At 55.6% G+C, this 27667-nt stretch overlaps 1 protein-coding gene across 1 annotated transcript in view; it reads left to right on the forward strand.

The window, feature by feature from the left end:
- Positions 1 to 27186, forward strand: part of MAPK4 (mitogen-activated protein kinase 4) — a 63184-nt gene extending 35998 nt beyond the window's left edge. The window contains exons 3-6 of the mRNA XM_054652574.2: positions 6117 to 6261; positions 20353 to 20514; positions 23077 to 23278; positions 26349 to 27186. Of these exons, the coding sequence (XP_054508549.1) occupies positions 6117 to 6261; positions 20353 to 20514; positions 23077 to 23278; positions 26349 to 27036 (1197 nt within the window). The 3' untranslated portion in view covers positions 27037 to 27186. The remainder of the gene's footprint in view (positions 1 to 6116; positions 6262 to 20352; positions 20515 to 23076; positions 23279 to 26348) is intronic.
- The last annotated feature ends 481 nt before the right edge of the window (positions 27187 to 27667 follow it).

Genomic DNA, 27667 nt, shown 5'->3' on the forward strand with positions numbered 1-27667 from the left:
GCACAAGCATAATCGCTTCCAGTCCATCCCGTGGAAGGACAGAATTCCCAGTTGGGAGTGGTGGGCAGGAGTTCAGCGGAGCTGAGGCTGTGGGGCTGTGTGCTCCTGTGGCCGAGACCACCCTCCGTGTCCAGCCTGTGCAGCCCTGCTGACCTCCCCTCTGTGACCCCGGCTCCTTTGTCCTGCCCTGGCCTCTGACAGGCCCCGTGTTTGTCCGTGCTCCTGGATGAACGCCCTCTGCCCTCCCAAAACCAGACCTGTCACCTTGCTGGGGCACACACAGCAGCCCATCTGCTGCCCATCCATCCATCCATCCATCCATCCATCCATCCATCCATCCATCCATCCATCCATCCATCCGTCCATCCCTCACCCATCATCCATCTGCTTTCCGCCTGCGGAGCAATGTTCCCACAAACCCGGCGTCTCCCTCAGCCCCTCCTAGAGCTGCCTGACCTGCATTTTATAAAATGAGGTTAAAAACCCTCCTGTCAGGAGGCAGAAGCTTGCTGCTGCTCCGGGATTATTCCAAAAGCTTGGGCTTGTTGCTATTTTGAGCCCCCCATCTGCACCAGGAGCTGATCCGGCTCCCACGGGTGCAGCAGCAGAAATCCCAACTGTGTTTGTGGCTGGAAGCATGGATACACAGGCTGTGCTTGGATCCTGGTGGATCTCCAGCTTGAGAGCACCTGGTCTGCACCTCTGTGGATTTTTGGCTGCAGGAAGGTGGATTCTGGTGTGGAATGCACCTGGAGAAGCCCTGGGCTGTGGCGTGGGGGCTGCTCGGTTTGCAGCAGGTGGATTCTGAACTCCCATGGCCCCTGGATCCCTCTGGCTCTGGGAGGAGCCCTGCGGGTTGCATGGAGGTGGTTGTGGAGCTCCAGGGTGGATGGAGGTGGTTGTGGAGCCCCAGGGGTGCATGGAGGTGGTTGTGGAGCCCTGGGGGTGCATGGAGGTGGTTGTGGAGCCATGGGGGTGGATGGAGGCAGTTGTGGAGCCCCGGGGGTGGATGGAGGTGGTTGTGGAGCCCTGGGATTGCATGGAGGCAGTTGTGGAGCCCTGGGGGTGCATGGAGGTGGTTGTGGAGCCCTGGGGGTGCATGGAGGTGGTTGTGGAGTCCTGGGGGTGGTTGTGGAGTCCTGGGGGTGGATGGAGGTGGTTGTGGAGCCCCAGGGGTGCATGGAGGTGGTTGTGGAGCTGCAGGGGTGGATGGAGGTGGTTGTGGAGCTGCAGGGGTGGATGGAGGTGGTTGTGGAGCCCTGGGGGTGGTTGTGGAGTGCTGGGGGTGCATGGAGGTGGTTGTGGAGCCCTGGGTGTGGATGGAGGTGGTTGTGGAGCCCTGGGTGTGGATGGAGGTGGTTGTGGAGCCGCGGGGGTGGATGGAGGTGGTTGTGGAGCCCTGGGGTTGCATGGAGGTGGTTGTGGAGTCCTGGGATTGCATGAAGGTGGTTGTGGAGCCCTGGGGATGGATGGAGGTGGTTGTGGAGCCCTGGGGGTGGATGGAGGCGGTTGTGGAGCACCAGCAGCTCTGTGCTCCCCGTGTGCTGCCCGGGTGTGCCATGCAGGGCAGGTTCAGTGTGCTGTCACCAGGGCCACATCGGGATGCAGCCGATGTGGAATTGTTTCTCCTTCTGGTGTTTACAAGCAAAACACAAAATACGTGTTGTGCAAAGAATTTGAAAAAACATCCATTTCTCTTTGCTTTCCAGTTCCCTTGCTGTGCTCTTAGACACCACTTGATGCTTATCCTACCTGTAGTGAATTCATCACCTTTATAGATTGCCTGAGCTGTTGCCACACACGCAGGGAGACAAGAGGAGAAGCAGGAAAAAGATACTTGAAAATCACAAGGAAAAAACCACAATATAGCATGGAAGGGCTTAGGCTTGAAACTACTTCTATTTTTCAATTAACTCCATTATCTTGTTTCTTAAAGAGATTCTTCAGTGCAGAAAGGGCTGTGCTGAATCCACAGAATATTGTCACAAAGATGTGTTCCATCTTAATTAGAACTAATTAATATGCTTCGGCTCTCGGTCTTTCTGTCTGGTTGAATCTGCACAAACACTGAAATCCTTGTGCTGGAGCCCTGCCTTGCTCAGGGGTGCCTGGGCTCCCCAGCCTGGCCCCTCAGGCCGGGGCTGAGTCCCTGAGCCCAGCCCAGGGCCCATGGCAGTGACCTCATGATCCCGGATCCCAAAGCTGCTGTGCCATTTCTCCATCCATCCATCCACCCATCATCCATCCATCCACCCATCATCCATCCACCCATCATCCATCCATCCATCCATCCATCCATCCATCCATCCATCCATCCATCCACCCATCATCCATCCATCCACCCATCATCCATCCACCCATCATCCATCCACCCATCCATCCATCCATCCATCATCCATCCATCCATCCATCCATCCATCCATCCATCCATCCATCATCCATCCATCCATCCATCCACCCATCATCCATCCATCCATCCATCCATCCATCCACCCATCCATCCATCCATCCATCCATCCATCCATCATCCATCCATCCACCCATCCATCCATCCATCCATCCATCCATCCATCCCTCCATCCATCATCCATCCATCCATCCATCCATCCATCCATCCATCCATCCACCCATCCATCCACCCATCCACCCATCCATCCATCCACCCATCATCCATCCATCCATCCATCCATCCATCCATCCATCCATCCATCCACCCATCCATCCATCCATCCATCCATCCATCCATCCATCCACCCATCATCCATCCATCCATCCATCCATCCATCCATCCATCCATCCCTCCATCCATCCATCCATCCATCCATCCATCATCCATCCATCCATCATCCATCCATCCATCCATCCATCCATCATCCATCCATCCATCCATCCATCCATCCATCCCTCCATCCATCCATCCATCCATCCATCCATCCATCCATCATCCATCCATCCATCCATCCATCCACCCACCCATCCATCCATCCACCCATCCATCCATCCATCCATCCATCATCCATCCATCCATCATCCATCCATCCATCATCCATCCATCCATCCATCCATCCATCCACCCATCCATCCACCCATCCATCCATCCATCCATCCATCCATCCATCCATCCATCCATCCATCCATCCATCCATCCACCCATCATCCAGAGATGATAGAACCTCCTAGTCCACAGCACTGCAGTCCCTTCCTCCAGGCAGCAGGACAGGAGCTCAGGCATTCTCTGAAAGTAGGGACCTAGCCCAGGTTATAGCCAGGGAAGGTGCCAGGGCTGTATCAGCTGCTCGAGTTTGTGCTGCCCACGGCAGGACCTTGAGCCAGGTCGGAGAAGTCTCCATTTCCAAACCTCCAGTCACTCCCCCCTGTGCTCCCCACCCCGGGGAGAGGGAGGGATAACGCAGAGCCTGGTGTGGAATGCCCAGGAGGCAGTGGTGGGGTGCATGAGGTGGGGACCTCAGTGGTGGGGTGCACGAGGTGGGGACCTCTGTGCTGGGGTCCATTAGGTGGGGACCTTCATGGTGGGGTCCATGAGGTGGGGACCTCAATACTGAGGTCCACAAGGTGGGGATCTCAGTGCTAGGGTCCATGAGATGGGGACCTCAGTGGTGGGGACCTCAGTGGTGGGGTCCAGCTCCAAGGACCACGAGCGGGGGATGCAGAGCAGCTGCAGGTTCCTCCTCTCCGTGGGTCCTTCCTGGGCGTGCTGGGGGCGATCCAAGGTTTTCCTGCAGATGGAAGCAGGGAGATGGCAGTGAGACCCGGGGTGAGGGGCAGCAGGAGAGGGGAGCACAGCGAGGATTAACCACCACCACCAGGAGCCTCACATGGCAGCAGGAAGGTCAAAGATGCGTCCATTTGTTGAGTTTTTGAAGGCAATTTTCTCCGAGACGTGAGGGGAGGAAAATGTTTGGCTTGTTGTGACTTTGAGATATTTGCAGGGTATTGCTCATGCATCCTGCGTGGTGCAGACACCCCCGAGAATTCGGATCCTCCTTGCTGTCAGAGAGGAGAAACACATGAGCAGTGTTAAATCCACAAGGAGGGTGGCACTCCTTCCCTGGGAGAGGGAAGAGATGGCTCCAGCTAACAATTGCCCTGGATTGCTGCCCTCAGAGTTTATTTTCCTGGGATTCTCCAATAAACACCAGCATCTCTTTGTTGGGAATAATTGCAGTAGCCGAGAAGAGTTGGTTTGATCGGATAATGCCTGCGGGCTCCTGTGCTGGTTCTGACTGAGCAGCATTAGCAAAAATGTAACAGCATTAAAGGAAACTTCTGAGCTAATCAGTCTCCGTTACAACTTATCGTGACAAGGCCAAAATTAACACGCTCTTTCAAAAGCAAGCCCTTTATGATTAAAAGCTTGATGACTCGCACATTTGGGAGCTGGCACAAAACCCTGCGCTGGGGGAAGAGGAGTGTGATCAGCCTCGTGGTGCTTGTGGTGGTGCACTGCTCCCGTGTTTAGGTGGAGAGATGCATCCTACGGCATCCCAGGAAACGCTGTGCAGCACAACTCCAGCTACAGCGCAGCTGAAAATGATCTCTGCAACCAGATCAGTACGGATGGAGTTCTCAAATAGGCTTTTATGTGAACCGTGTTCATGCTGTCATTGCATTTTTACATTCTCCAAATTCTTTGTGGCATTTAAATGCAATTCGGCTTTATAATTTAATTTTATTTTGCTGCTCCTGCTGCAATCTACCTCCTTCTGTTAATGTGTTATATTTAATACAGGAAAGGCTGCATATGAATATTCCAACATTATCCCGATGCAATAACCATCCACGCCCAGCCCCAGTGTGGCAGCGAGGGGTCCCTGGAGGTGCCAGGGTTGTTCCCAGGCTGCTGGGACACGGCCCCTGGCTCCAGCAGGGCTGTGAGCCCTTGGCTCTGGTGACAAATCTCCTGGTGGGCTCAGGAGCAGGAGGGCCCCGCTTCAGAGAGGGGGTGGCCTTTGTGCCACGATGCTGCTGAGAGCTTCTCCCATGGAACCGGGTAAAGCATCCCAAATGCCATCCTCAGGGTCAGCACAGGGGGACTGGGGGGAGGAGCTGCCCCTCATCATCCTCAGTGGGGTGGGGTGAGAAGATGTCCCTCATCATCCTCAGGGTCAGCACAGTGGCACTGGGGTGAGGAGCTGCCCCTCATCATCCTCAGTGGCACTGGGGTGAGGAGCTGCCCCTCATCATCCTCGGTGGCACTGGGGTGAGGAGCTGCCCTTGCCATGCCATCCCCCGCAGCCTGTGACAAGGGACACAGGTGATTTGTTGGGCACGGCTCAGGCTCATGCAGGAAGAGCAGGGTTTTCCATCCCTGCCTCAGCTAGGTGTTCCCGAAGGGCTTTCCCACTTTTCCCATGGGATCTTGTTTTAGGAGCCTTGGCTGGGAGCCCTTGGCAGCTCTGCTCCCCGTAAGGCACAGCCGCTGGTACAGGAGGCTTTCCTTCCACACTGCGCCAGCAATCCTCCCTGACCCTTTTGTTTTCCTGGACAAGGTCTCACGTGAAGGGGGACTGGGATTTGCAGGATACATCCGAGCCCTCCAGCGGTGACCTGGGATGACTCGGGTAGGTGTGATCCGCAGGTCTGTGCTCCGGAGCCATCTGGCTTGGCAGGCGGTGCTGCAATACCATGGTGACAAACAGCGAGCGCCCTGCCTGGCGCAGCCCTGGGGAGCCTCTGTCCCCCCTGGTGTGCCCCAGGTCCCCCCTTCCCGCGGGGCAGGCAGCCCCAGCCGGCCTGGGCAGCAGCACAGGAACGGGGGCAGGATTGCCTGGGTGGGGCTGCAGTGGGGAGGAACCAGGACAGGTGAGGAGCTCTGCAGCCTGGTCCTGACCCTCTCTCTGCTCCCTGTTCCTGTCCTGACCCTCTCTCTGCAGCCTGTTCCTGTCCTGAGCCCTCTCTCTGCTGCCTGATCCTGTCCTGACCCTCTCTCTGCTCCCTGTTCCTGTCCTGAGCCTCTCTCTGCTGCCTGTTCCTGTCCTGAGCCCTGTCCCTGCTCAGGCTGGAGGATCTCTGCTGCCCATTCCTGCCCTGATCCCTGTCTGCTCACACTGGAGGAGCTCTGCTGCCTGTCCTGATCCCTGTCCCTGCTGTTCCAGGGTTACCTCTCCGAAGGCTTGGTGACCAAGTGGTACCGCTCCCCGCGCCTCCTCCTGTCTCCCAACAACTACACCAAAGCCATCGACATGTGGGCAGCTGGCTGCATCCTGGCCGAGATGCTGACCGGGAGGATGCTCTTCGCTGGTAGGTTCCTGGCTCCTGTTGATTCCCTTTTCTCCTTCCCCCTTCCTTGCTGCCCAATTCCCAAGCTTCCTAGCCCGGCCGAGGGAATTCCCCTGTGCGAGGAGAGGAGATGCTGGTGCCCTGTCCCAGGAGGTTTGTGCTCCACACCATGGATTTGGATAGAGATTGGTGTCTCCAAGCTGTTTATTTCCTTCGAGGGAGGATATGAACACCACCACCCATTTTGAGGATTTACCTGTAAGCACAAATTGCTGCTGCAAAGGTGAAGTGCAAGAAGAGAAGACAACAAAGACACAGCAAGGAGTTATCAGTGCAGCATTCGAAGCTTAACTCTGACATCATTGTCAAGAAAATATGTATTTAATACAGTCCCCAAAATGCTGTGTCGGGAGCAAAGCTGAGCTGGGACATGGAGCCATTCCCAGTGGGAGGAGCAGCTGCCCTGTGGCTGCTGCAGGAGCTGCTCCCTTGGCAGACAGGGCTGCAGTACAGCACACAGCACAGCACAGCACAGCACAGAGCAGAGCACACAGCACACAGCACACAGCACAGCACAGCACACACAGCACACAGCACAGCACAGCACACAGCACACAGCACACAGCACACAGCACACAGCACAGCACAGAGCACACAGCACACAGCACACAGCACAGCACAGCACACAGCACAGCACACAGCACACAGCACACAGCACAGCACAGCACACAGCACACAGCACACAGCACACAGCACACAGCACAGCACACAGCACAGCACAGCACACAGCACACAGCACACAGCACACAGCACAGCACACAGCACAGCACAGCACACAGCACACAGCACAGCACACAGCACAGCACAGCACAGCACAGCACACAGCACACAGCACAGCACACAGCACAGCACACAGCACAGCACAGCACAGCACAGCACACAGCACAGCACACAGCACAGCACAGCACAGCACAGCACACAGCACACAGCACAGCACACAGCACACAGCACACAGCACACAGCACAGCACACAGCACACAGCACACAGCACAGCACACAGCACAGCACAGCACACAGCACAGCACACAGCACACAGCACACAGCACACACAGCACACAGCACACAGCACAGCACACAGCACACAGCACACAGCACACAGCACACAGCACACAGCACAGCACACAGCACAGCACAGCACAGCACACAGCACAGCACACAGCACACAGCACAGCACACAGCACACAGCACACAGCACACAGCACACAGCACACAGCACACAGCACACAGCACAGCACACAGCACAGCACAGCACAGCACACAGCACAGCACACAGCACAGCACACAGCACACAGCACACAGCACAGCACACAGCACAGCACACAGCACAGCACACAGCACACAGCACACAGCACACACAGCACACAGCACACAGCACAGCACACAGCACACACAGCACACAGCACACAGCACACAGCACAGCACACAGCACACAGCACACAGCACACAGCACACAGCACAGCACAGCACACAGCACACACAGCACAGCACACAGCACAGCACACAGCACACAGCACACAGCACACACAGCACAGCACAGCACACAGCACACAGCACACAGCACACAGCACAGCACACAGCACAGCACAGCACACAGCACAGCACAGCACAGCACACAGCACACAGCACAGCACACAGCACACAGCACACAGCACACAGCACACAGCACACAGCACAGCACACAGCACACAGCACACAGCACAGCACACAGCACAGCACACAGCACACAGCACACAGCACACAGCACACAGCACAGCACAGCACAGCACACAGCACAGCACAGCACACAGCACACAGCACACAGCACACAGCACACAGCACACAGCACAGCACAGCACAGCACACAGCACACAGCACACAGCACAGCACAGCACAGCACACAGCACAGCACACAGCACACAGCACACAGCACAGCACACAGCACACAGCACAGCACACAGCACACAGTACACAGCACACAGCACAGCACAGCACACAGCACAGAGCACACAGCACACAGCACAGCACAGCACACAGCACACAGCACAGCACAGCACACAGCACAGCACAGCACACAGCACAGCACACAGCACAGCACAGCACACAGCACAGCACAGCACACAGCACAGCACACAGCACAGCACACAGCACACAGCACACAGCACACAGCACAGCACACAGCACAGCACAGCACAGCACAGAGCAGAGCACACAGCACACAGCACACAGCACAGCACAGCACACACAGCACACAGCACAGCACAGCACAGCACACAGCACAGCACACAGCACACAGCACACAGCACACAGCACACAGCACACAGCACACAGCACAGCACAGCACAGCACACAGCACACAGCACACAGCACAGCACAGCACAGCACACAGCACACAGCACAGCACACAGCACACAGCACAGCACACAGCACACAGTACACAGCACACAGCACAGCACAGCACACAGCACAGAGCACACAGCACACAGCACAGCACAGCACACAGCACACAGCACAGCACAGCACACAGCACAGCACAGCACACAGCACAGCACACAGCACAGCACACAGCACACAGCACACAGCACACAGCACAGCACACAGCACAGCACAGCACACAGCACACAGCACACAGCACACAGCACACAGCACACAGCACACAGCACACAGCACAGCACAGCACAGCACACAGCACACAGCACAGCACACAGCACACAGCACAGCACACAGCACACAGCACAGCACACAGCACACAGCACACAGCACACAGCACACAGCACACAGCACACAGCACAGCACACAGCACAGCACAGCACACAGCACAGCACAGCACACAGCACACAGCACACAGCACACAGCACACAGCACAGCACACAGCACAGCACACAGCACAGCACACAGCACACAGCACACAGCACAGCACAGCACACAGCACACAGCACACAGCACACAGCACACAGCACACAGCACACAGCACAGCACACAGCACAGCACAGCACACAGCACAGCACAGCACACAGCACACAGCACACAGCACAGCACACAGCACACAGCACACAGCACAGCACACAGCACAGCACAGCACACAGCACACAGCACACAGCACACAGCACACAGCACACAGCACAGCACAGCACACAGCACAGCACACAGCACACAGCACAGCACAGCACACAGCACACAGCACACAGCACACAGCACACAGCACACAGCACACAGCACACAGCACAGCACACAGCACAGCACAGCACAGCACAGCACACAGCACAGCACACAGCACACAGCACACAGCACACAGCACACAGCACAGCACACAGCACACAGCACAGCACACAGCACACAGCACACAGCACACAGCACACAGCACACAGCACACAGCACAGCACAGAGCACAGCACACAGCACACAGCACAGCACACAGCACAGCACAGCACACAGCACAGCACACAGCACAGCACACAGCACACAGCACACAGCACAGCACACAGCACACAGCACAGCACAGCACAGCACACAGCACACAGCACAGCACACAGCACAGCACAGCACACAGCACAGCACACAGCACAGCACACAGCACACAGCACAGCACGCAGCACACAGCACAGCACACAGCACACAGCACACAGCACACAGCACACAGCACACAGCACACAGCACACAGCACAGCACACAGCACACAGCACACAGCACACAGCACAGCACAGCACACAGCACAGCACACAGCACACAGCACACAGCACAGCACAGCACACAGCACACAGCACACAGCACACAGCACAGCACACAGCACAGCACAGCACACAGCACAGCACAGCACACAGCACACAGCACACAGCACACAGCACAGCACACAGCACAGCACACAGCACACAGCACAGCACAGCACAGCACACAGCACACAGCACAGCACACAGCACAGCACAGCACACAGCACACAGCACACAGCACACAGCACAGCACACAGCACAGCACACAGCACAGCACACAGCACACAGCACACAGCACAGCACACAGCACACAGCACACAGCACAGCACACAGCACAGCACACAGCACACAGCACACAGCACAGCACAGCACACAGCACAGCACAGCACACAGCACAGCACACAGCACACACAGCACAGCACAGCACACAGCACACAGCACACAGCACAGCACACAGCACACACAGCACAGCACAGCACACAGCACACAGCACACAGCACAGCACACAGCACACAGCACAGCACAGCACAGCACACAGCACAGCACACAGCACACAGCACACAGCACACAGCACACAGCACACAGCACACAGCACACAGCACACAGCACAGCACACAGCACACAGCACACAGCACAGCACACAGCACAGCACAGCACACAGCACAGCACACAGCACACAGCACACAGCACACACAGCACACAGCACACAGCACAGCACACAGCACACAGCACACAGCACACAGCACACAGCACACAGCACAGCACACAGCACAGCACAGCACAGCACACAGCACAGCACACAGCACAGCACACAGCATAGCACAGCACACAGCACACAGCACACAGCACACAGCACACAGCACACAGCACACAGCACACAGCACAGCACACAGCACACAGCACACAGCACACAGCACACAGCACACAGCACAGCACACAGCACACAGCACAGCACACAGCACAGCACACAGCACACAGCACACAGCACAGCACACAGCACACAGCACACAGCACAGCACACAGCACACAGCACAGCACACAGCACAGCACACAGCACACAGCACACAGCACACAGCACACAGCACACAGCACAGCACACAGCACACAGCACAGCACACAGCACAGCACAGCACAGCACACAGCACACAGCACACACAGCACAGCACAGCACACAGCACAGCACAGCACAGCACACAGCACACAGCACACAGCACAGCACAGCACAGCACACAGCACAGCACAGCACACAGCACACAGCACAGCACACAGCACACAGCACAGCACAGCACAGCACAGCACACAGCACACAGCACACAGCACACAGCACAGCACACAGCACACAGCACAGCACAGCACACAGCACACACAGCACAGCACAGCACACAGCACAGCACACAGCACACAGCACACAGCACACACAGCACAGCACACAGCACACACAGCACAGCACAGCACACAGCACACAGCACACAACACACAGCACAGCACACAGCACACAGCACACAGCACACAGCACACAGCACAGCACACAGCACACAGCACACAGCACACAGCACACAGCACACAGCACAGCACACAGCACACAGCACAGCACAGCACACAGCACACAGCACACAGCACACAGCACACACAGCACAGCACACAGCACAGCACACAGCACAGCACAGCACACAGCACAGCACAGCACAGCACAGCACACAGCACACAGCACACAGCACACAGCACACAGCACAGCACACAGCACACAGCACAGCACAGCACACAGCACACACAGCACACAGCACACAGCACACAGCACACAGCACACAGCACAGCACACAGCACACAGCACAGCACACAGCACACAGCACACAGCACACAGCACAGCACAGCACACAGCACACAGCACACACAGCACACAGCACACAGCACACAGCACACAGCACACAGCACACAGCACACAGCACACAGCACAGCACACAGCACACAGCACAGCACACAGCACACAGCACACAGCACACAGCACACAGCACAGCACAGCACAGCACACAGCACACACAGCACAGCACAGCACACAGCACACAGCACACAGCACACAGCACACAGCACACAGCACACAGCACAGCACACAGCACAGCACACAGCACACAGCACACAGCACACACAGCACAGCACAGCACACAGCACACAGCACACAGCACAGCACAGCACACAGCACACAGCACACAGCACACAGCACACAGCACAGCACAGAGCACAGCACACAGCACACAGCACAGCACACAGCACACAGCACAGCACAGCACAGCACACAGCACACAGCACAGCACACAGCACACAGCACAGCACACAGCACAGCACAGCACACAGCACAGCACAGCACAGCACAGCACACAGCACACAGCACACAGCACACAGTACACAGCACACAGCACAGCACACAGCACAGCACAGCACACAGCACACAGCACACAGCACACAGCACAGCACACAGCACACAGCACACAGCACAGCACACAGCACAGCACACAGCACACAGCACAGCACAGCACAGCACACAGCACAGCACAGCACACAGCACACAGCACACAGCACAGCACACAGCACACAGCACACAGCACACAGCACACAGCAGAGCACAGCACACAGCACACAGCACACAGCACAGCACACAGCACACAGCACAGCACACAGCACACAGCACACAGCACAGCACACAGCACACAGCACACAGCACACAGCACACAGCACACAGCACACAGCACACACAGCACACAGCACACAGCACAGCACAGCACACAGCACACAGCACACAGCACACAGCACACAGCACACAGCACACAGCACACAGCACAGCACACAGCACACAGCACACAGCACAGCACAGCACACAGCACACAGCACACAGCACAGCACACAGCACAGCACACAGCACAGCACACAGCACAGCACACAGCACACAGCACAGCACACAGCACACAGCACACAGCACAGCACACAGCACACAGCACAGCACAGCACACAGCACACAGCACACAGCACACACAGCACACAGCACAGCACACAGCACAGCACACAGCACACAGCACAGCACACAGCACAGCACACAGCACAGCACAGCACACAGCACAGCACACAGCACACAGCACACAGCACAGCACACAGCACACAGCACAGCACAGCTCCCCGGGGCTGTCTCTCCTGCCTGTCTGTGCTCTGAGTGACAAGGTTTAATGCGTTTGGTGAGCAGCTGCTTGCAGAGTTGTGTAAATAAATAACCAGCCCCGTTAATAATGGAGGAGGAGGAGGAGGAGGAGGAGGAGGAGGAGGAGGTTTCCCTCACGGATATCTCAGCACCACTGAGCTCCACAGACTCGGCTGCAGCTGCTCTGCTGCTGCCTCCCCACTCCTGCTCGCAGCTTCCATAATTCTTTTGTGGAAGCCTAAAAATAAGCAGTCAGCACCCTTAGGAAGAGATCATTTAAATTGCCTCCCTTTCCTTCCTTATTTTTGTCTTCAATTTCACCAAAGGTTTCCAGTCCCGGGTTTCAGCTGTGAAAACTGTGCCTTTAACCTGTCTGCTCCCAGTGTTTCCTTGAGATATGTTCTAGGAGCAGGGCATTGTCTGATCTTGCTGGGAGGTGCTGCAGTCTCTTATTCCTCAGGTCAAACAGCAAAACAAGAGCTGCCTGTTGAGCTCCCCTGGCCACCCCAGCACAGCTCCCGAGCATTTCTGGCTTTTCACGCTGTGCTTGACCCCTCTCTCAGCCCCAGCCTGGGTTTCTTTTTGCTCTTTGTGGATCCCAGGGTATAAGTGACGTTGGCTGACACCACTGAGGTGTCTAAGGTGGTGCTTTAAGCTCGTTTTGTGGTAAGGCAGGGGCAGAAATAGCCCTGGGATGGGATTGATGTGTCCTCTGCCTGGGACAGGCTGCCACACAGGAACCTCCCTGAGCTGGTCCCTGAGAGCCCTCAGCATGTGGAGACCAGAGGTGATTAATTTGAGGTGATTTGAGGGGATTTGGTGACCAGAGGTGGGGTTTGGCAGACCACGGGCTGGGCTCAGCCAGGCACACACTGCGAGCATCCCTTGTTCTCTGCCTCCCAGCCCAGGGAAATCTCTTAATAATCCCCAGGTGCTGGCAGGGTGCTTGGTTAGCGGGTGGGGATCAAAACCAAGCTCAAAATATCAGCTCCTTTTGGGTGGCTTTGAAAATATGTCATTGTCCTGGGAGGTTCTGGCCCCCTGCCCCTTTTTCCTGGCCTCCTCCTGTGCCAGCAGGCAGAGCAGGGCCGGGGCAGGGCTGGCACAGGCAGGATGCCCTGGTGTCCTTTATCTGCTGGGGGAGAGTAAAGCCCAGCCCCCAGAGCAGCTAAAACGCACAAACACCTGCACAGCAACACGGATTTGCCTTGGCTGCAGCTCTTCTCCTCTTGGCTGGGGAGAAGGAGCTCAGCCCAGCCAGATGCAGCCTCTGTCCCTGCAGGGTGAGACATTCCCAGAGCTGCATTCTCCATCCCTGCAGGGTGAGACATTCCCAGAGCTGCATTCTCCATCCCTGCAGGGTGAGACATTCCCAGAGCTGCAGCCTCCATCCCTGCAGGGTGAGACATTCCCAGAGCTGCAGCCAATGTCCCTGCAGGGTGAGACATTCCCAGAGCTGCATTCTCCATCCCTGCAGGGTGAGACATTCCCAGAGCTGCATTCTCCATCCCTGCAGGGTGAGACATTCCCAGAGCTGCATTCTCCATCCCTGCAGGGTGAGACATTCCCAGAGCTGCATTCTCCATCCCTGCAGGGTGAGACATTCCCAGAGCTGCAGCCAATGTTCCTGCAGGGTGAGACATTCCCAGAGCTGCAGCCAATGTTCCTGCAGGGTGAGACATTCCCAGAGCTGCATTCTCCATCCCTGCAGGGTGAGACATTCCCAGAGCTGCAGCCTCTGTCCCTGCAGGGTGAGACATTCCCAGAGCTGCAGCCAATGTTCCTGCAGGGTGAGACATTCCCAGAGCTGCAGCCAATGTTCCTGCAGGGTGAGACATTCCCAGAGCTGCATTCTCCATCCCTGCAGGGTGAGACATTCCCAGAGCTGCAGCCAATGTCCCTGTAGGGTGAGACATTCCCAGAGCTGCATTCTCCATCCCTGCAGGGTGAGACATTCCCAGAGCTGCAGCCAATGTCCCTGCAGGGTGAGACATTCCCAGAGCTGCATTCTCCATCCCTGCAGGGTGAGACATTCCCAGAGCTGCAGCCTCTGTCCCTGCAGGGTGAGACATTCCCAGAGCTGCAGCCAATGTTCCTGCAGGGTGAGACATTCCCAGAGCTGCAGCCAATGTTCCTGCAGGGTGAGACATTCCCAGAGCTGCATTCTCCATCCCTGCAGGGTGAGACATTCCCAGAGCTGCAGCCTCTGTCCCTGCAGGGTGAGACATTCCCAGAGCTACATTCTCCGTCCCTGCAGGGTGAGACATTCCCAGAGCTGCAGCCAATGTCCCTGTAGGGTGAGACATTCCCAGAGCTGCATTCTCCATCCCTGCAGGGTGAGACATTCCCAGAGCTGCAGCCAATGTTCCTGCAGGGTGAGACATTCCCAGAGCTGCATTCTCCATCCCTGCAGGGTGAGACATTCCCAGAGCTGCAGCCTCTGTCCCTGCAGGGTGAGACATTCCCAGAGCTACATTCTCCGTCCCTGCAGGGTGAGACATTCCCAGAGCTGCAGCCAATGTCCCTGTAGGGTGAGACATTCCCAGAGCTGCATTCTCCATCCCTGCAGGGTGAGACATTCCCAGAGCTGCAGCCAATGTCCCTGCAGGGTGAGACATTCCCAGAGCTGCATTCTCCATCCCTGCAGGGTGAGACATTCCCAGAGCTGCAGCCAATGTCCCTGCAGGGTGAGACATTCCCAGAGCTGCAGCCTCTGTGAAAAACGCCAATCACTTGTTTTTAAAATTTTAAAACTTTAATAGTAATCAAATGGTTATAAAATAGTAATACAATTAGAGTAACAATAATTTGGACAATTTGAATTAGGACAATATGAGACGACAAATACAAAGAGTTATGGACAGTCCGGGTACCTTTTCTGGGCAGCACGAGCCTGAAAAAGGACCCCTGTTAACAGAGGATTAACCCTTAAAAACAACAGCCTGTTGCATATTCATACACCTCATACATGATGCCTAAATTCCATTCAAACACAGGATTCTCTCTGATCAGTGTCAACTTCTTCCTCTCAATCTTAACAGCACCTTTGAGGCAGGAAGAAGTTCGTTTCTCCTGATAATGGAGCAATAAATTCTTTTTCTCTGAAAGATTCAGGTGTCCTGGGGCTGCTGTCTGGTGAGAGTGCCTCATTCCTTTCTTTAAAAACATATCCCACATACATAGTTCTTATTTTAACTACATAAGTTATCTTTTAACTACAAGACTGAATTTACCATACTATTAAAATGTTAATACAGCACTGCTAATCAATACAAAATGCATGTGGTAAATATCTGCGTGCAGCCATACAATATGCACTTTCCACACTCCCTGCAGGCTGAGGCCTGCGCAGAGCCCTGGGTGGGCAGAAATGAGAAGTGAGAGAAATGAGAGCAGTGTGGTTCAGAGAAGGCTCCATCCTGCAGCAGCGCCTTGCCCTGGGTAAATGGTTTCTAGAGAGTGCAGTTTAAATTGAGTGCTTAGCATAAATCAATATAATTAACTCCCGCAGTCCATCTGGGGTGCTTAAGCCAGGCAGGTAAATGAGGGTGATTGGTGATTTGGGGCAGGTGCCACTCACTGCTTCCATTCTCCCACACGGATTTTTTGGACGTGCAGCAAAAAGGGACCCCAGACCCCTCCCAGGGCCCCTTCCCTGGGTGCCCTGGGCTTGGCAGAGCCCTGGGGGCCACAGCAGCCTGGCTGTGCCACAGCTCACGGGGTCCCCAGCAGCTGGAGCCTGGCTTGCAGGCCTTGGCAGAGCTCCCCAGCAGCAGCAGCAGCAGCACAGAAAACAGGGAGAAGAGTCCCTGGCTGAGCAGCTGCAGCTCCCTCCAGTGTCTCTACCACCGAAAGCAGCAGCAGAGGAAGCAGGAGTAAATGGGGAAAAGGAGGGAAAAGGAGAAAAAAGGAGAAGAGATCGATCTGTCCTTGCAGATCTCCGTGGGGCTCACCAGTGGGGCTGTGCCTGTGGCCAAGAGCCAGAGATGGCACAGGGGCTTTTCCCGAGGGATCAGGGCTTACTGCCAGGGCTTGGGTGCTCCCTGGGGCTTGGCTGCAGGCCTGGAGAAGGCTCTCTTCTCCAAGATGTGGTGCAGAGCTCCTCGTGGTGCAGAGCTCCTCGTTCTCTCCCAGGGTAACCACAGCCTGCTGCGTTTATTCTGCCACTGGTTTGTGTTCTCCTTTTCAGGAGTTAATACCTTCAGGAAAAGATCCCTGGGAATTCCATAAGTAGAGGATAATGGAAGAGGATGGGGTTTCTTGGGAGCCAAAATTCAAGGCTTCCAGCACTGCATTAGCAGCTCCTTTGTGTGGCTAAACACGGTGTCTTTTGGCTGCCAGGTACCTTCGGTGAGCAGCGGCTGGGGCTGCACTGAGGGAAAAGCCACAGAGGCTTTGTGACTTTTATCACCCTGTAATTTGGATCACAGCTGGGGAATTAGCCTGGCTAACAAGGTGCTCATTTCCTGCTAGATATCCTTAGTTTCCCCTGGAGTCACGCTGCGAATCTCTGAGTGACCTAAAATTAGTTCTCGTGTAGGAAAGTGGATTAATCTGCCCAGGACTGACGTGGGAAGGGCTCCCTCCCTTTGTCTCCTCTGCTTTCCCTGCTGCTCTGCCTCATTGATTGAGCGGCTGTGTGTGGTGGTGGTGACCAGCTGGGCTCTGTCAGCGTGGCCTTGGGGCTGCTGGGGTCCCTGCAGTGCCACCGAGCTGTGCCATGTGGCCCGGCAGTGGCCGTGGCCACCACGCTGCGCTGGATGGGAGCAGAGTTTGCCAGCATCACTGACTGTGCCCAGGGGCTGTGCTGGGGTCAGCGCTGTGTGTGCTGCTCTCCTTGGGCCCCCAGGGCTCCCCTGATGGGGGAAAACCTCCTTTCAACACTTCTGTGCCAGGACTGAGAGATGCTTTTCGGTCTTCACGTTGCTGTTCTGTTATCAGAAGTCCGACACGCCGTCTGCACCAGACTTAGCGTGCAAGAAAGTACAGCAAAAATGGTCACAAGAGGTGCAGCTTCAAGGTCTTCTAAAGCTGTTTTGTCCAATTAACTCTTAAAATGTACTTTATTTCTACCTTTCTACCATTATTAATTCTTTGTCTGTCCATGTAACCTCTGCACTGAGGCTTCCCTCACCCAATCACCCTGTGCCACCAACACTGCAGAAAATGGAAAAGGAGAAGGAGGAGAAAGAAGGAGAAGGAGAAGGAGAAGGAGAAGGAGAAGGAGAAGGAGAAGGAGAAGGCGGAGCCCAGACAACACCCAAGATCCTCCATCTTGCCTCCTATCTGCCTCTATACTAAGACCCCAAAATCTTAAATTTCTCACCCTGTGACAAGCTACACTATTCTCCCTTGTCTGTTTCACACACTTGTGGACTCCAATCCATCCCAAAGCCTTGGAAGCCTTCTCCAAAAGCAGTGCTTCCCTGGGGCTCAGGACCCCTCAGAGCAGGTAGAGAAACACTCCCAGGGCCCTGGGTTCCAGCAAGTTCCACGGGTGTGAGTCTGGAAAACTCGTGCTGATCCTCAGGAGCTCTGGGCTGTGGAGGGGAGCCCCTGCAAACGCCAGGGACCTCCACAGGAACAGGGCTGCCACAGGGCAAGCGGTCCCTTGTCCTGTGAGGGGCCTCCCCTGCTCCCTGCTGGCTGATCAGCAGTGCTGCCCATCCATGGGGCTGGCTCTGGCATGGCTGATCAGCACTGCTGCCCACCCATGGGGCTGGCTCTGCTCTGGCTGATCAGCAGTGCTGCCCATCCATGGGGCTGGCTCTGGCATGGCTGATCAGCAGTGCTGCCCATCCATGGGGCTGGCTCTGGCATGGCTGATCAGCAGTGCTGCCCATCCATGGGGCTGGCTCTGGCATGGCTGATCAGCAGTGCTGCCCATCCATGGGGCTGGCTCTGCCCTGGCTGATCAGCAGTGCTGCCCATCCATGGGGCTGGCTCTGCTCTGGCTGATCAGCAGTGCTGCCCATCCATGGGGCTGGCTCTGGCATGGCTGATCAGCACTGCTGCCCATCCATGGGGCTGGCTCTGGCATGGCTGATCAGCAGTGCTGCCCATCCATGGGGCTCTGCTCTGGCTGATCAGCAGTGCTGCCCATCCATGGGGCTGGCTCTGCCCTGGCTGATCAGCAGTGCTGCCCATCCATGGGGCTCTGCTCTGGCTGATCAGCAGTGCTGCCCATCCATGGGGCTGGCTCTGCCCTGGCTGATCAGCAGTGCTGCCCATCCATGGGGCTCTGCTCTGGCTGATCAGCAGTGCTGCCCATCCATGGGGCTGGCTCTGGCATGGCTGATCAGCAGTGCTGCCCATCCATGGGGCTGGCTCTGCCCTGGCTGATCAGCAGTGCTGCCCATCCATGGGGCTGGCTCTGGCTGATCAGCAGTGCTGCCCATCCATGGGGCTGGCTCTGCCCTGGCTGATCAGCAGTGCTGCCCATCCATGGGGCTGGCTCTGGCAGATCAGCAGTGCTGCCCATCCATGGGGCTGGCTCTGGCATGGCTGATCAGCAGTGCTGCCCATCCATGGGCTGACTCCCCTTGTCATGGATGGGCCATTGAAGCAGCCTGAAATCCATGGCTGGGCCAGCAGGGGCTTGGTAGCCCGAAAATCCCCGTTGTTTTGGCTGCCCATGGCTGGTCCATGCTGTTCCTACCTCCGAGGACAGGGCATTTCTAACCATTCCTAACCATTTTCATTTCCTAACCATTCCTGGCAGGCAGAAATCCAGCGGTGTGGCTCCACATTCCCACCAGGCTCCTCTGCCCGCGTGGGAGGCTGGGAATGCCCACGGATGTCACCTCTTGGTGGCATCCAGGAGAGTCTGGAGAGTGGGAATGGTGCTCACTGATGAGTTGCTCTGTTTGGCTCTGCTGCTGCTGCTCTCCTCCCAGTGACGGGCAGCCAGCCCTGAGCAGGGCTTGGGGTTTTAGGGATAAATATGTCCTGAAGGAAAAGGACTGAAAACACGAAATGGCACAGGGTAGCCGTGGGGATTGCCACCACCACGGCCATGACTTGGTGCCCAGCAGCTGCTGGTCAAAAACCCTTTCCTCTTGGGGCTGGAGGCCTGCACTCCTTTAAAGGTGGAGTGTGGGGACCCCTGGAGCTGGCAGTGCCCCACGCCCGCCCCAGTTTAACTTCTGTGTCTGGTCTCAGTGCTCTCTTCTTCTCCCTGCTCAGGGGGCCACGAGCTGGAGCAGATGCAGCTGATCCTGGAGACCATCCCCGTTATCCACCAGGAGGACAAGGAGGAGCTGCTGAAGGTGATGCCCATGTTCATCAACAGCACGTGGGAGGTGCGGAAGCCGCTGCGCAAGCTGCTGCCCGAGGTGGACAGCGAAGGTACCGTGGGGGCCCCGGAGCTTCCCCGGCTGCCGTGTGTCCCAAAACTGCCGTGGCGGGCGTTAGTCCCAGCTAGATGATGCAGGGATGTGACAGACCCCCCTTTGTGAGCTCTGCAGAATCCCAGCTGCCAGCGGAGGTTCACAGAAACCGGCGCAGAAACAAAAGGCTGCAGCACAGGCCTGGGGTGGAACTGGGGTAGCTTTATTTGGTGGGAAAATTCCCCAGTTCCAGGGTCCCAGGCCCCGAACTGAGGGAAAACTGCAGTTTATAAACTGGGGGAGGTCTCAGGGGAGGATACAATCTCTAGGTAATCGGGAGAGCTGGAGGTGAATCACAAGGCAGGGAATACAATGTGTAAACCAATGGAGGATTTCAAGGGAGGGGAACAGCTTGGGACAGGAGGGGTTAACAGCTGGATATGGGAGGGGGTTTGGAATTTGGCAGGGAGTAACTGGGTAACAAACCGAGAAACCACACTTAACTGAACTGAATAACAAAAAAGCTGTGCCACTCTAAAGACGGGGAGAGAAAAATACAGAGGGATTACGAAACCACAAATGAAACAGTAAAAATGCCAAGTAAAAGAACACACTACAGCAGCCGTGACCCCAGAGCTGCTTCCTGGGAGTGCCACAGGAGCCACAGGGCCTGAGCTCTGGGGAAGGGGATGCACATCCCCGAAGGTCCTGGCTGTAGCCCAGATGTCCCCAGTGCTGTCCCCTCACAGGTGGCCTGTCCCCGGGCCCTGCCCCAGGACAGGGCTGTGATGCTGTGGCTTGCTCACAGGTGGCTCCCAAGGGCGAACACGGGGCCTCTGGAGGTGCATCCCTGGCTCCCTGTGCGTCCCCCCGAGCTGGGAGCGAGGGCTCAGCCCAGAGGCTCTTTCCAAGTCTGCAGGACAGGCTTTTCCTCACAAAAGCTCCTATCCTGGGGTGTTACAGGCAGGAACTGACCAGCGCTCCCCTGAGCTCCTTCCGAGGGTTAAACCAGGGTTAAACCAGGCCTGCATTTGGGAAGAGACCAGGAGCAGGCTCAGCTCATGTTTGCTGGAGTGGCTCCTCATGTGAGAGGTGCCGTGCCTGGCCTTGGTGGCACAATCTCCCTGTGCCCGGGGTACCCAGGGCTGTGTCAGCCTCAGCGAGCAGCAGCAGATTTATTCCCCGCTGTGGCTGCAGGAGGAAAGGTCACCCCTGCCCCTCGCATTATTCACTGTAATTTCCCTGCCTCTCTGACCCGTGGTGCATCACAATATATAACCCATAATGGGTTTTTGTGACCTTACGGAGCAATTGACTCCTTCCTGCTTAATTAGTCTGAGCCATGAGGTGATCTCACGGGAGACAGTCAGAAATTGGTTAATGTTTGAGCTCTGGGGCTGCACGTGTGGCTGTCCTTCGCGCTGAGGGGTTCTGCCCCTACAGACACTGCCCCATTCACACAATTGCACCTTCAGGGGGCGTGTTCATGGAGGTTTCAGTACGAAGCCGTATCTGAAGAAAGGCATTATTCCTATTTTTGTTGCCTGAACTCAAAGGGACTTTCCCATGAAAGGATCAACTGGATAAGCAGCAACTTCAGTGGCAGGATTTTACCTTTTCACATAACCTCAGTAAATGGAATCATCAAAGCAATCATAGCCAGCCCTCTACATTTAGGTTTAATTGCACTTAAAATTCATCACAGAAAGAGTTCACGCAGCTCAGTCTTCCTAAAATTATTTTAGCCGCTCAGAATTCTTCAAACACTAATGGGTAAAATAATTTCATGGCATCGGTCACACCAAAGGCTTTTAAAACTTGCAGTAAATCTAATCCACTCCAGTGGGGCCTAAGAGGTGAAATCAGTTTTCTGAAACACAGTGTGCTTGTCAAATGGATCTGAGGCTGTGGAGTCAGATCCCAGCACCTTCCAGAGGCCTTTTTGGTCTGGGATCTCAGCTCTGTGCTGGGCTGGGATCTCAGCTCTGTGCTGGGATCTGAGCTCTGTGCTGGGATCTGAGCTCTGGGCTGGTTTGGGATCTCAGCTCTGTGCTGGGATGTGAGCTCTGTGCTGGGCTGGGATCTCAGCTCTGTGCTGGGATCTGAGCTCTGGGCTGGTTTGGGATGCCAGCTCTGTGCTGGGATGTGAGCTCTGTGCTGGGATCTGAGCTCTGGGCTGGTTTGGGATCTGAGCTCTGTGCTGGGATGTGAGCTCTGTGCTGGGCTGGGATGCCAGCTCTGTGCTGAGGTGTGGGGCTGTCGCTCTGGTTGTGTGTGACCCCTGTGCTGTCCTGTGCAGCTGTGAGGGGGCTGTCGCAGTCGTTCCCTGGCCATGCTGCAGGGGGTGACAGGAGGTGACACCTGGGGGCTGCAGGGTTGCTCCCCTGCAAGCTCACAGCTCCGTGAGGGGCAGGGGACCCCGGCAAGGACAGAAGTGCCTGGTTTGGGTCCACCTGGGGTGGCCTTTAACTCACCCCTTGCTCCAGGGGGATTTGCCAGGGGGGCTCCGCGAGGCTCCTCCTGCCAGGGGAGCTGTCTCTGCTTTTGAGGAATGGTGAGCTTGTGTGCCTCTGCCTCGCAGCCATTGATTTCCTGGAGAAAATTCTGACCTTTAACCCCATGGACCGGCTGACGGCCGAGATGGGCCTGCAGCACCCCTACATGAGCCCCTACTCCTGCCCCGAGGACGAGCCGGTGTCACAGCACCCGTTCCGCATCGAGGACGAGATCGATGACATCCTGCTGATGGAGGCCAACCAGAGCCAGATGTCCAACTGGGACAGGTACCGGGGCTGGGCTGGGCTGCAGAGCGGGTCCTGCCTGCAGGGCTTTGGGCAGAGCTGGGCTGGTGAGCCCCTTGTAGGAGCACTGGGGGTAGGACGGGGGGACGGACAGAGAGCAGAGATCGCTGCAGCCAGGGCTGGGAAATTGGGGTTTATTGCAAAGGACCTGGTGCAGGGCCCTGCTGGGAGCTGCCAGGACAGCTCAGAGCAGCACTGAGAGAAGTAAAGAGAGTGGGAAAGAGGATGAGAGAGAGAGAGGATGAGAGGATAAGAGAGCAAGGTTCCCATTACAATACAATAAATCGTCTTCTGTGCTGAATATTCTGATTCTCACTAACCAATCTAGTACAAGATACAAATCCTACAGCATTTACATACAGCTTATAGGAATCATTACATTACCATACTGTGTTACATTTTAAACCCAAAAACTCCTCTTTGGACCCTTCTGCCAAGCTGGCAGGGTCTGCTCTGGCCCTTGATCTGTCTGCAAGCAGAGGGTGTTGTTCCATCAAAAGGGGATCACCTTCAGCTGGCCACACCATTGTTTTCCTGTTGTTCAGTAACTGAGGGATCTCAAAGCTTGCTTTCATTTCAATCTCACTTACAGTTTCCATATTCTCAAAACCTTTTGCCAAGCAATCATATCTATAAGGCTTTCCTGTTTCATCTTGCCCAACACCTCTGATGTGGCTGGTTCCACCACGCCTGTTCAGGCCCCTGAAAGATGCCTGCTTTTCCCTCTTTGTGCCATGCTGTAATTCCAGCCCAAGCTGAAGCCTCCCAGAGGCTCCTCCTGGATTCCACAGGGACCAGAATCTGGGCCTGCACATGCCTGTACATCTCTGAGTACCTTTCTGCTCTTGGTTTTCAGCCTAGGTTGTCTTCATGTGGGTCTAAGTGGCTCTGCAGCCCCTCCCTCTGCCCTCTGTCCCTGTGGAACAGGTACAAAATAATGTAATTCTTGTACCTTTTGGGCACAGGGCCTGATTTGGAGTGCTATATTCACCACCTTTCAAGGTGCATCACCCCAGAGGCCACAGACCTGGGGGCCTTGTAAAGAACCCTGAGTTGAGCTGACGTTTAAATGGTTTGCTGGAAGCTGTACTGGAAGCTTAGGACAGCTCAAAGCCTTGGGCTGAGGTTTCTCACATTGCAGGTGATTACCCCAGTCACTGGGCCAGTCCCAGCGCTGGGGCAGGCAGGACAAAGCAAGCAGATGAGAATTAAGCAGGCTCAGTTTTCTGTACAGCTCCTTCTGGCTGTGGGGGATGAACCGGCTCAGGATGCTCTAGCATTGTTCCCCTCTGCAGAGCAGTGAAATCTCCTTGCCTTCCTGATCCACTGGGTTCCACCAGCACTGAAAAAATCACCCGAAGGCATCCCTCCCTCCCCTCGCCTTCACTGCCTGTGCCTGAGTGAGCAGATGTGGGAGACAGCCCTGGCAAGGTCATCAAAGTGGGGTCTGGGGGCTCAGCCAGGCTGGGAGGAAGGCTGGAAGCAGGACACCTGCCCTCAGTGCATCCCCACACCTTGGGAAGGATGGAAGGTTGACGAGGAAGTCTCACAGATTTGTGCGCTTAGCAGAAAGGTTTTGAAATGTAGAGTCTGAAGAAGGAATAGAGATGAGAGCAAGTTTTGATATAGAAGAAAAGAATTGCTGAGCCAGTCTGACTGGATAACCAAGGAGGCAAAGGGTGTGTTGGTTAGAAGGGGTTTTTATGGCTTAGAGCAAAGGATAAACCCACCCCAAACAAGAAGATGTTTTTACCAAGCAGAAAGAGAGCACAGGCACACAAGGCAGCAAAGTTGCAAGTAGAAAAAAGGTCTCAGAATTTTCCACTGCAAGAAAACTGAAAAACATCTTCTAGCTTAAACTGTGATGTACTGACTGTTAGTGATTGGAGAACAGTGACATGAATATGGTAATTACAGTAGTTATGATAGGCTATAGATAAATGTTTAGGTATAGATTGGTGCTACTGTATTGAGATGCTCAGCAAAGTATAGAATGCAATGTAACCAAAATAAAAGTATAGAATGCAATGTAACCAAACCCAAAGGGTCTCCAGGCCTGCCTGCAGCTGCAGCTGACAGCTGTGGGCACAGCTCTGTCACCCATGACCCCGGGGACAGCAGGTGACCCTTTGGCCGCGTGCTGTGGGACACCTGAAGGGCGGCTGGTCGCTGTGGCAGGGCCCCAGTCGCTGGGATAACACATTCCACAGGCAGCTCAGTGAGGAGCCAGGGGTGAATCAGGGGTCACTGGGAGAGCCCTGGGTGCTGTCAGGGGCTTCAGCTGGCTGGAGAAGCTGTCACTGGGCAAGGCGACCCTCCAGGAATGCCCTGGGTCCTTGACATCGGAACAAACTGGTGATGGCCAGCCTCAGTGGGGTTGTTCACAGAATTTACAGAATTCACAGAATTCACAGAATTCACAGAATGACCAGGTTGGAAGAGACCTTCAAGACCATTGAGTCCAACCCAGCCCCAACACCTCAACTGAACCCTGGCACCCAGTGCCACATCCAGGCTTTGTTAAACACACCCAGGGATGGTGACTCCACCACCTCCCTGGGCAGCCATTCCAGAACTTTATCACCCTTTCCATGAAAAGCTTTTTCCCAATATCCACCCATATTTCCCTCGGCACAGCTTGAGACCATGACCTCTGGTTCTGTCAGTTTTAAGTTCATGTCTTTAACTGTTCTGTCACCAAACAGGAAGGGCCCAGCCAAGGTCCCTGTCCGTGGGCTGAGGGGCAGATTGGTAATTATTGCTGTTAATCAAGTTTTAGTCCCGAATGGAGGGGAGGTGGTCAACATCTAAAGGAAGGGGCCACTTGGTTTGGTTGCTGGGCTCTCATTCCTGCATCTCAGGCAGTTGATAAATAAAAATTATTGGCCGCCTGTCATTCCAAGGCAGAAGAAGGCTCTCTGTGCTGCCAGTAGGAGGTTACCTCAGCAAGCAGAAGGCCAGGCCAGCAGCAGCAGTGCTCGGGGTGGCTCGGGCGCTGCTGCTGGCAGCGAGGCCGTGCTGCCCCTGCCTCACAGCAGCGTGTCTTTGGCAGGTACCACATCAGCCTCTCCTCCGACCTGGACTGGAGGCACGACAAGCACCACGACATGGACGAGGTGCAGCGGGACCCCCGGGCGGGCTCGGAGCCCGCGGCGGAGGAGGCGCAGGTGGACCCGCGGAAATACTCGCAGAGCAGCTCGGAGCGCTTCCTGGAGCTCTCCCACTCCTCCATGGACCGAGTGTTTGATGCCGACTGCGGGAAATCGTGTGATTACAAGGTGGGATCACCCTCCTACTTGGACAAGCTGCTGTGGAGGGACAGCAAGCCCCACCACTACTCAGAGCCCAAGCTCATCCTGGATTTATCCCACTGGAAAAGGGCAACCATAGCGCCCGCAGCTGAGTTGTCGCTGGAAGAGGAGCCATCCAACCTGTTCCTGGAGATTGCCCAGTGGGTGAAGAGCACGCAGGTGGGGCTGGAGTGCCCCGGCTCTCTGCCAGAGATGCAGGAGAGGAGCCTGCCCTCCTCTCCTCACCGCCTCCACAAGGAACCCGCCGCGGTCAGCGGCGAGACCGACCCCGAGTTCGACCTCGACGTCTTCATCTCCAGGGCGCTGAAACTTTGCACAAAGCCCGAGGACCTTCCGGACAACAAGCTCAACGAGATCAACGGGGCCTGCATCTCGGAGCACCCCGGGGAGATGGTGCAGGCAGAGGTGTTCCAGAAGGAGCGGTGGTGAGGGCCCCAGCCCCGCTGCGCCTGCCTCCGCTGGGCGTCCCCTTCCCACGCTGTACCAAACGCCTTTTCCAGAAAGGCAAGCACAACCCACACGCCCCCCTTGATGCCTTAGAAGTGCTTCTAAGGGGATTGAGAGGTGCGAATGAAATACTCGAGTTCCTTACACTGCCTTAACAATCTTGCCTTGCGATCTCTGGGACCTGTTTGAAACTTAAATGTACGAGGGGGAAAACGACAGTACATGGTAGGTTTGCAAACAGTAGTCAAATAGACTTCTTTTCCTCTCTTTTTCTATAGCAACTTGAAAGGACAAGGACAAAAATTAACATTTTCAGTGTGGTCAGACACCCTCCAGGTTGGACAGGTTCCCAAAACGCCGAACTTTGAGCCCCTCTGAGGCACCTGTGTGAGTACAGGTATGGAATAAAGTGATGCCAGCCATCAGTCAGCACAGAACGGGACTACAGGTAGAGTTTGGCCATCAGACAAAAAAATAAAACTCTCTGAGAATGTTAATGGGGAAGAAATATGACCTACAAAGGGTGGGCCTTTGGGGATTTGTTTTATTTTTTCTGAGGAGAAGACAAAATTTTTGCTAAGTGCATTTTGCTGGTTTGTGGTTTCTCACACCA

Source organism: Agelaius phoeniceus, chromosome Z, assembly GCF_051311805.1.
Source record: "Agelaius phoeniceus isolate bAgePho1 chromosome Z, bAgePho1.hap1, whole genome shotgun sequence".
Taxonomy (NCBI): Eukaryota; Metazoa; Chordata; class Aves; order Passeriformes; family Icteridae; genus Agelaius; species Agelaius phoeniceus.